The sequence below is a fragment of the Stigmatopora argus genome, chromosome 1 (genome assembly GCF_051989625.1).
Source record: "Stigmatopora argus isolate UIUO_Sarg chromosome 1, RoL_Sarg_1.0, whole genome shotgun sequence".
NCBI classification, from domain to species: domain Eukaryota; kingdom Metazoa; phylum Chordata; class Actinopteri; order Syngnathiformes; family Syngnathidae; genus Stigmatopora; species Stigmatopora argus.
Window position 1 is genome coordinate 21,395,464 of NC_135387.1, and position 10,467 is coordinate 21,405,930.

At 42.1% G+C, this 10,467-nt stretch overlaps 1 protein-coding gene across 1 annotated transcript; it reads right to left on the bottom strand.

Annotated features, from left to right (window-relative positions):
• Positions 1-2,700: 2,700 nt before the first annotated feature.
• On the bottom strand, positions 2,701-9,424 carry b4galt3 (UDP-Gal:betaGlcNAc beta 1,4- galactosyltransferase, polypeptide 3). The gene is made up of 7 exons (XM_077608391.1): positions 8,902-9,424; positions 7,344-7,833; positions 7,013-7,248; positions 6,661-6,851; positions 6,295-6,417; positions 5,586-5,690; positions 2,701-5,099 (listed from the first exon to the last, which is right to left on the bottom strand). Exons 2-7 carry the CDS (start codon positions 7,624-7,626, stop codon positions 4,886-4,888), a joined length of 1,152 nt encoding a protein of 383 aa, XP_077464517.1. The 5' UTR covers positions 7,627-7,833; positions 8,902-9,424; the 3' UTR covers positions 2,701-4,885.
• Between the last annotated feature and the right edge of the window lie 1,043 nt (positions 9,425-10,467).

Sequence of the window (10,467 nt, forward strand, 5' to 3'; positions counted from 1 at the left end):
CTTCTGGCAAGCTTCTGGTTGAATCTTTGACCACTCATCTTGACAGAATTGGTTCAGTTCAATTTGATGGCTTTCTGACATTGACTTGTTTCTTCATCATTGTCCACAAGTTCTCAATGGGGTTTAAGTCAGGACATTGGGAAGGCCATTCGAAAACCTTAATTCTAGCCTAATTTAGCCATTCCATTACCACTTTTGATGTGTGTTTGGGGTCATTGTCCTGTTGGAACACCCAACTGCGCCCAAGACCCAATCTTCGGGCTGATGACTTTAGGTTATCTTGAAGAATTTGAAGGTGATCCTCCTTCTTCATTATCCCATTTACTCTCTGTAAAGCACCAGTTCCATTGGGAGCTAAACACCCCCACAGCATAATACTACCACCACCGTGCTTGACGGTAGGCATGGTGTACTTGGGGTTAAAGGCCTCACCTTTTCTCCTCCAAACATATTGCTGGGCATAGTGCCCAAACAGCTCGATTTTTGTTTCGTCTGACCACAGAACTTTCCTCCAGATGATCTTATCTTTGTCCATGTGATCAGCAGCAAACTTCAGTCGAGCCTTAAGTTGCCGCTTTTGGAGCAAAGGCTTCCTTCTTGCATGGCAGCCTGTGTTCCAGCAGCTTCTAATTCTTGGCAGATCTGCTTTTTGGTGATTCTCGGTTGAATCTTCACCCTCCTGACCAATTTTCTCTCAGCAGCAGGTGATAGCTTGCGTTTTCTTCCTGATCGTGGCAGTGACAAAACAGTGCCATGCACTTTATACTTACAAACAATGGTTTGCACTGTTGCTCTTGGGACCTGCAGCTGCTTTGAAATGGCTCCAAGTGACTTTCCTGACTTGTTGGAGTCAAGGATTCGCTTTTTCAGATCCATGCTGAGCTCCTTTGACTTTCCCATTGTAGCGTTTGTGGGACTTTGCATCCAATGAGCCCTATTTAAATGGCCTCAGAGAAGTCACCAGCTGTAGTTACTCATAATCACTCACAAGAAGTTAAGAGGCCATGCTATGAAGCTCATTTCACTGACAACTTTCTAAGTCACCAAAATTGCTAATTCGTGTTGCTATATGTATGTTTTTGACCCAGCAGATTTGATCACTTTTTCTGTTAACCCATAATAAAGTCATAAAAAAACCAAACTTCATGAATGTTTTTGTGACAAAGAAGTATGTGTTCCAATCACTCTATCAGAGAAAAATTAGATTTTTTTGTAGATTTTTGTTGTAGTTTGTTGTTACTGTGTGACTGTTTTGTAATTCGATTGACATGTAGCAGCTAGCACAAAACTACAAAGCTAGATATGGTTATCAATTGATTTGAGAGCCAAATTCATTTTCAACCTTTTTATTTTTGACATGGCCATTATTTCTAAGAACCTCTAAGGAAACATTTAGGCCAGGTGTATCAAAGGATGTCATGAAATCAAGACCAGTTTGTGCGTTAAGACACTGGGGTGTTACAGAGTCCACGGTGGGTCAACCGTGTCTCACGGGGCTCACAGTAACCGGAAGTGACTAAAGGCTGTCTCAGCGTGCCGCAGTCACTTCAACAGGCCAGTGTGTCAGTCTGCTGCAGGGAAAGTGCAAACTAGACCGTCACTGCTGTCAGGGCAGATTGACATAAGAACCACTCGCAAACACCCAGGTGGAATGAAGATTTCCCCCATGGATTACAATAGAAATGTTTGCGTGTTAACAACTGAATTCCTATGCAGTGACTATCATTTGTTTGTAGTTGTTTGTGAGGTACCTAGGTTACACTTGTTGACCCAAATTTGTGTTTAGCCCTCTGCTTAGTGAGTCACGCAGCATTTGCGATTATGAAACAGATCGAACATAAAAGGCCGCAGGGGTCGCTGTCTATTTATAGGTATGATCTCATATCTAACTTTTTTTTTTTCAAATCCTGCTCTTCTGACCACACAGAACACTTATGCTCGCAGTGATGTAACAGGTTTGTGCAGTTTCACAGCAATGTGTTCATCGTAATACAGGCGTGCTAATCTTCTAGTGGCCAGTTGTCATCAGTACTTAGATGGTGTGGGCGGTTTAACGTGTCGAAGTGTGTTCACACAGCGTATGTGCAACTGTACAAAAGTTTTATTGGAGATGGTGGAAGTTTAACAGGGAATCGACCCAATTGCAGGGAAGACTGACAGAAACAAGGGCTGGGTGCTCTTTAATAAATGTTATGAACTACTTCACCAAACAAAATTCTACAAGACAAAACTTGGGGCAATGTGAAAAGCAACAAATAAAGTAGCAAAAAACAAACTTACGTGGGGAAACCCAAGAAGCAGCAGGGCAAGGAGGTGATAACTTAAGAAGGACAAATCCAGACAACATGACATTGGGAAGACAATGAGAAAGGGTTTAAAAGGGCAGCAAAGGGTTGACGAGAGAAAGAATAACAGGTGGGTGACACGAAAGGCATCGGATTGGCTGAGATACAAGAGATCACAACAGGTGAACTCAATGGGAAATCACAAATATAAGCCACGCAGAGGGTGAAAACCAAAGATAATCAAAACCCACAAAACTCAACCCAAAAAGAGCCCAAACAGTAACATTGATGTTATTGCTATGGGTCCAGTTAAGTTCAAAACACAACACAATTAAGATTGTTTTGAATTGTAGCATTATCCATCAATTGCTAACTATTTATGCAATGCACGCACGTACAGACAAACTACACATGCTAACTGCAACGGAATCATTCTTTATTTGCTCCAGTGGGCAGTGTCAATTTAGGAGCTGCATCAAACAAGGCTTTTACCAGGATAATAATTCTGTTACATCAATGTCACAGAAAGTGAGTTATTATGGTTGTATGTACAAAGTCTACAGTGAAGCAACCCAAAATACTGTATTTGATAATAAGAGCTAAACAAAAAAACAAATACTAACAGATCAGTTTAATGTAGTGAAAGTGTACATTGCAAATGAACCACAAAAATGAACATGTAGAGTATTTCTCAAACCAAGCTTCACTTCAAATCCATCCATATAGATTTCAACAGACAGTGCAGTTGTGCCTAATGTTATAGTCTATGAGCACAGCAATGTAACTATTTCATGGTTAAAAAAAACTCTATGGTAAGCAATACAGAACAATCCGTTTTTTTTAATTTGCAATTAATGCTGCAAAGCTGGCATAAGATCGTATATTTAAAAAAAAAGGATTGTATGAATAATTGATCACCAAATGGTGCTAAAAGCTAACAGATATATTTCATACATATACTGGATTTTACTCAGTCAAGATAAATATAAAAGTATTTTTAAATACTCTTCTTGATTCGATAAATATATTTGTAGAAATCTACATGCATTAAAATGCAGCATGTTATTTTGGTTGAACCAGAAAGAGGAATGAAGGTGTATAGCTTTAAGATGGCTGGATCTATCATGTGATTCAATTGGTAGAACCTGTACGCATCTTAAAACACACATTTGATTGGATGAATTCTGTGAATGGTGAACAAATACTTAATATGCGTATCACACACACACACACACACACAGCACATTCATTCATTCCATTCTGCACCACTGCCACTTGATGAGCTCAAATTATCAAACCACCAGCATGTCCTTTGATATTAAGAATTTAGTACAATGACAATCATGGACATAGGCACAATGAGAGAAGGACGTAGTACATGTGTGAACTATTTAGCTGAAAAGCGACAAAAAAACCCTCAACATTTAAATACATTCCCAATTAGTATCTGTAACACGTACAAAATAACGGCACAACACGTAATTAAAACATAATTTCATATGATGTCTTCAGACGATTCACAATGATAGAGCAGCAATAGATACAACAAAATAATTTTTCGAACCACGCCCTCACACTGGCATTTGCACACGCACAGGTATCCTCTTGTTTAGATGTGGATACATTCAAAATGGCTGAATCAGAAAATAAACAATTCTGACTAGATTGAAATGTTCATCTTAAAAAGTTTCCATGTAATAAATTAAATCAATGAGATCTGGAAACCCACCTACACAACTAGATGTTTTGTGTTTATTCATAATAAACAAATATTCTCACTAAGGAGATACTTTCCATCTCTACAGTGTTTTTTCCCACTTTGGATACTGAACATTCTGACACTATGGACACTAGGTAGTGATGTGTCTTTGATATTATTTGCAAGGTTGCTTTTTCTATACCTAGTAAGTGAATAACCCACAATATCAAGAAACATTACTGCATATAACATGGGTATAATCAAAAACAAATCTAGCATCATGCCAAGTGGGTGATTATATGACAACCTATTAAATACTGACTCATATTCCATTCTTCTTAGGTGGTTTGATTGTCTATAAACTCAAAAGAGGCACCAAACAAAAAAAGAAAATATAAAGCTGTAAACAAATAAAGAGGTTTCTCTATAGAAATATAATCTCTATTAATCTTGATGCACACTGATATAAAACAACAATCCTGGAACGCTATGTTGTCCTCCACACAACACACAGTCTCCCTGCTTCTTTAGAATTTACCACAAGCAGGAGAGCTCAAATAAATCTCAGGTTGATACTAGTTCATAAAAGTGCTTTAAAAGAGAAGGCACAAGTTTATTTGCAGCACACCAAATGAAGTTGCAGGTAAGCAGGCTGGGTGATTTACTCACGGTCTGGGACTGGTTTGATCAAGTTCGGTTCCAAAAAAAGAAAACCAAGTGGCATCCAAAAGCTATCGGGAGCGGAGAAGTATGGTCTACCGTCAAGTCCAGTACGCATAGCCACATCGTAAAAATTAACAGAAAGAGCCATTCTGTGCTACAGGTGAGGTGCATGACCATTCATTTCATTAGCGGCCTTTGTCCGACCGAGGAGCTTCTGTTGTCATGCCCTCACGTCTTTTCACTGTAACATTTTGAAGAAAAGTTTCTTTGCTTTCTGGTATCTTTGCCCCTGCGAGGTTGTCGTTTTCACCTGAAGACGGCGAGGATCTTCTCCAATGTTGACGGTGAGGTTAGTGTAGAGAGGTTCTCGTTCTTTGGAGAGTAGTTCGTAAGTCAGGGAGTTGAGGCCGTCGGAGCGCCAGGTAAATCTGGTCCTTCTCAGGAGCTCGAATCTACAATTTTAACAAGCGATTTGATGAAGATATTGCCAAGTTTTACAGTACAGCAGACAGAGTCAGCCCCTATTTACAAAAGAGAAAATGCTGGATGGAAAATTCTGAGGTTTTCTTAGTTTTCCAAATAATGATAGAATAAATCTAAATTTTGAGCAGACATCCAAAATCCCCAGTTTCATAAATGACTGCATTTATTAAATAACTCGTGGACAATAGAATAATGAATATGAAATGAATATCATTTAACAAGCTATTACAACCACTGTACAACGTGACCAAAATCAGACAATGGAAGTGGTCGGAAATGAAGTTAACACAGTTTAAGTGCCGTTGTAAGGTTAGATAGAATTGGTATGAGTAATTTAAAAATAAAAAGCAATAACTCAGAGATTCATCTGTAAAAATAATCACCACGTGATTTTGTTATGAACCAATCACAAAAATGATTCTGCAGTAATAAACACCCGGTTATTCCAGTTTTACCTGCGTCGGTTTTCCTCATTTCCTCGGTCTCCTATATGCTTGATCATTTTGTAATGACCAATGGCCACTGGGGGGCGGACAATCTTCATCCCTGATAGACGCACTCTGGTTGTGCAGTCAACATAAAGAAAAAGTACATCATGAAAAATAAGGGAAAAACAGTCTTTAGGATTCACTTAAAACACAAGCTGCTATGACTATCATTAATATCTGAGCCAAGTAAATAACTCTCTACGGACAGGACACTATGATGGCCTTTTGGCTCACAGTACTGAGTATACTATAAATTACTTGAACGTCAAAGACAGCTGCTCAAATGATGTAAAGATGCAAATGAGTAGTTTTTTTTAGACATTTGATAATGGAGAAAATAATGTTTTGCCACAGAGAAGCACTCAGCTCACTGTGGGTCGACTGTGACGTCAGTTATACCCAGGCTCCTTTTGAATCCCTTGAACAGGATTTTAAGGAAAGCAAGTGTCAAACAGAGACGCCCCGTCCAACTGGCTTACTCGGCCATGCAAACATACCCACTCACTGAGCCAATTGAAACCCACAGCACAGCCAAAACAGTGGGTTGGTGATGTGACGATGAGACATGACTGACAAAGAAACATGCAGCAGTCAAACCATCAACACATTATAATGATGAGCAAGCAAAGCCAAAGACAACCACACGACAATTAACAATACGATTCCAACTTTTTACCTTGCCGAAATATCGTCATCCTCTCCTCCCCATCCCCAATACTGGTTAGGAAAGCCATTAATCTTCATATACTGGTCTGGAGTCAGTGCAGAAACCCCACCAAAAAATTGTGAGTACGGCAGCCTGGGAGGGGCATACAGCCAACATGAAATATTGATTATAACATCTGACGGCAAAAAAAGGTGGAGTTGAAAAATCCTAGAAGATGACCCTTTGTTAGCCTTATTGAGATTTTTTTATTTTTGCACCTACAATGACATCTTTTAAAGAGTAAATATTTGATCTATTAAGGCATTATTTTCCACAGACTTTATATACTGTATGGTGGTGAAGAACTGATTTGGCATGCTTATGGTGGCAATCTACCTGTATCTAAACTTGTCCATGGCCACAGACACGTGTGTGGGAAACTGCTGGTGGCAAGTGTATGTATTGTGGTCATTCTCTGGAAGCAGATCAACATCATGGAGGAAGACGCAGCTCCAGTCTTCATCTCGGAGAGCTTCCCGCACGCCAACGTTCAGCAATTTGGCTCGGTTGAAAGTACCGTTTCCCCACTAGAATATATTAAGATGGAGGCTATACTTCTACAAAGTATTTAAACAAAACAACAACAAAAACATTGCTGTAATGAGGTGAAAGCAACACAAAAGTATTCTTTCCCTCCATCCACAGTGAGATGATGAACAGAATAATTTTGAAAAATGCATTGCCTGACCTGCTGGACCACGTAGATACTGTAGTGGATCTGTTGCCTCTGCAGGAAAGGATGGAGGTGGTAAAGGAAAGCATGAAGGTGCGACTGCCGGTTCCGGTACGGAACTACGATGGCGGTGTGGTGCCGAGCCGCACAGTCCGGCGGACGGTAGCGTCCGCCTGGCAACACCAAGGGGTTCCTTGCTCTTATCTCTTCTAAAGTCAGCGGTGAATAAAGATGGACAGACACAGGCCCAACTGGGGAAAGGGAATTTTTGACATTATGAAACCAAAAAAACTTGCCACTATGTTGCTTTGGTAAACGCTGCCATTCGTGGATTTGTTTTACTCACCCAACAAAGGAGACACAACCTGACAATCTGCCAGCGGTGGTCCAGTCAGAGGTGGTCCGGTGCCAGAGTTCTGAGGTTGAGCCGGTGGGGCTCGGAGAAGACTGAGGTTGGTGTAGACGTCGTGGGCTCGTGAGTAATCAAATTCTGGCTCTATGTTGTGAACTAGAACAGACACCAAGCCTTTGAAGCCCCCGAGGGAGAAGTAGAGCACAAAGGCAAACTGGAAGCCCAGCAGCAAGGCGAGTGTGCAATTGGAGTTCAAAGAGCGTCCGCACCATGCCATAATGAAGAAGGGTGCTGATTGCACAAGGAAGCAGGATAGGTGCTGTTAGAGGGTGGAGGTGGGGCAAGGAAAGGAAGAGGAGAAGGGGTGAGGGTGGGAAAGTGCAAGGGGGAAGGCTCAAATGTGCATGAGGAGGGTGAGCGTCCTCAGGGACAGATGGCAGTCGTGGTGAAGCTCAGTCTGGACTGCCATTGCCTCCCGGGCTCACTAAGAAAACACACACAGAGGAAGAAGACAGAGGAGTTCCTTTACCAACAGAGATTTCATATGATAATCTGTGTATTCTTACTGTGTGAGCCGAGGGGGAAGCTGTTGAATTTGGCTGCATCACCACATTAGGTGTCAGCCAATATACAATATGAGCCACTATAGCAGTGGTTCCCAAACTGGGGGGCATGCCCCCCTAGGGAGGTGTAAAGAGAATTCAAGGGGGGCGTGAAGTCATCTGCTAAAAAAATGTTTAAATAGATTATAAGAATAATAAAATCAAAGAACAAATATCAGCAGTCACTCCAACGGTCCAACCCGTTTTCTATTAACAGAGATCTGTTTTCCTGAACAATGCTAAGAAATAAATGCAATAAAATAAAATAAATTCACATGAGCAAAAGAGGAAGGGGGGGGGGGGGGGTGCGGGTCTACTGGAAGAAAGAAGGGGGGCGTCAGGTAAGATTGTTTGGGAACCACTGCACTATAGAATCAAAGTACTACCACATGCCATCCATATAGGCATGTCCAGAAAATGAATGAATGAATGAGTAAACTCTGACATGAAGTCCTATCATGTGTCCTCCACAGGCACTATGCAACAACAAAACACACACACACACGGACATTCATCAGTGTACAAGATGCAACCCATTCTGCTTTCAAACTGAGCAATGAACAATAAGCACAAATAAATGTCCCGATGGAGCGATTTGGCATTTTGGTGTGTGTATACAATACTTGGGAGGACTAAATTCTCCTATTTGAACAAGGCATGCACGAAGAAACGCCGAACACCTGCATCCATTGATCGCGCTTCTCGCAGTGAATTTTGCCATGAAGCAGCTGTGCTAAAAAGAGCGAACCGGAGAAAGCCCAGCCGCAAACAAACGGCGCAGTGGCTGGCATCCGTATTCCGGATGATTAGCTCGTCGACAGCGATCGAGCGCTCCTCTAAAACAAGTGATGTGTGTGCACTAGTAACCACGGCTGGTTGGTCACCGAGCAGCTCCTAATTCCAATGTGTTTACAAGCACGGCTCACGGAGGCTCCTGCATACTCACTCACCAGCAGCTAGCGCCTGCCTGGCTGCTGCGACATTTTGAATCCAGCCGACTATCCGCAGGCCGTGCGTGGCCAGCCTCCCACGAAGTCAAAACATCCAGCTTGTTCGCTGCTGCTGCTCGCTCCCCTCCGCCTCCCTCCCTCTCCTCTCTCCTCTTCTCCCCCCCTAATCGCTCATCATCTCTGTCGGACATGAGTTGGGCACGAGGCTCCACGTGTCACGCACGGACTTCTCGTATGATCGCCTGCTGGTCATCGAGCGAGAAACAAAGGCAGCTACCTTACACTAATGTGATGGAAGACAAAACAAGTCTTCTTTGGTGCCAAATTGCATGCAATAGGTGCACTGGATGAACAGGTACAACAATCCTGCCTCTACAGTTAGCTATACTATTCGTTTGTATTCCAGCATAATGGAATGGAATATAAATTAATGATTTGACTCGGCCCAAGAAAAGAGTGCTGTTAAAAACCTCTCTCTCTCTTTCACTCCCCCTCCTTCTCTCTCTGACTCTCTCGCTCTTTTTCTCTCTATGACTCTCTCTCTCGCTTTCTCTCACTATCTTTCTCTCACTCTCTCTCACTCACTCTCTTTCTCGCTCACTCGGGGGGTGCGTTGGTGTCCTTCTGGTTGAACAGGAGGAAGCTTATATTGCACAAAAATCTCATGTCTCCTCATAAAACAACTATATTTCTCAACCAAGAGTGAGAGGTTGGTCCCCACTGCATTTATTAATAGCATATCTTTAGCTTCCCCTAACGTTCTTCTTCTAGTCAGAATGAAGCCACACATCGACTGATGTATGACGGGAATGTTTTTATTTCCTCCAAGCATCAAACAACAACAACACCTCAACAACACAGTGAAAAACGTGTGCGTTTTCTGACTCAATTAGGAGCTGCTAAGTCTTAACCAAATTGTTGCACTTTTTATGTGTCGCAGCTGTAGCTGCAGTAGAGGTTTTATAGCCATAAAATAGTTTTTGGGGGTTGGATTGATTCGTTGAAGGCGCTACGAGAAAATGCACGGACCGCCACTGTGACATTACGTGCTGTTGATCTTGTGCACCAGACCATCATCCTCCTGTCTTGCTTCTACAAATCTGGCAAGTCTATATTAATTTCTGGGAACAGGACACATGCCATAGTTGCTTGAGGCTTAAGTTAGTCACCGGGTAGGTCCGACATGCGTTGTTGCTCTTTGGGGGCACGCACCTTTCGGTTAAGATGATGCATCTTGTGAGTTTTTGGAAATTTCCCTTTCTTTTTTTTCTTTTTTCCAAAGGAGTAGAGAATATTCCGTTCAATCTGTTCAGTTCAACAAATATCAAGATGGATATATACGGTCTGACCTGTTGTCCGCTGCGATGGTGGTCTTATTCATCACCTGGATTGTCTCCGAGCACTGTTTTCTTTTGAGGGGTCCTTTTTACTTCGCTGCCTTGTTGGACCGATGCAGAAGGAGTTGGTCGTTATTCGTGCGGGCCAACAACGCCAAGCCAACGTTCGGGAAAACGCAGGCCGTCGGATCTTCTGGAGAAAGTCGACCAATCATCTTCCCTTTTCCCG

Bases quoted from the DNA above. Each gene is read 5' to 3' on its own strand.
- b4galt3 (XM_077608391.1), bottom strand. From the start codon at position 7,626: ATGGCATGGTGCGGACGCTCTTTGAACTCCAATTGCACACTCGCCTTG. The intron at 6,852-7,012 runs GTCAGGCAATGC...AATATATTCTAG, and splicing joins GTATCTACGTGGTCCAGCAG to TGGGGAAACGGTACTTTCAA. The intron at 5,691-6,294 runs GTAAAAAGTTGG...CTGCACAACCAG, and splicing joins GATGACGATATTTCGGCAAG to AGTGCGTCTATCAGGGATGA.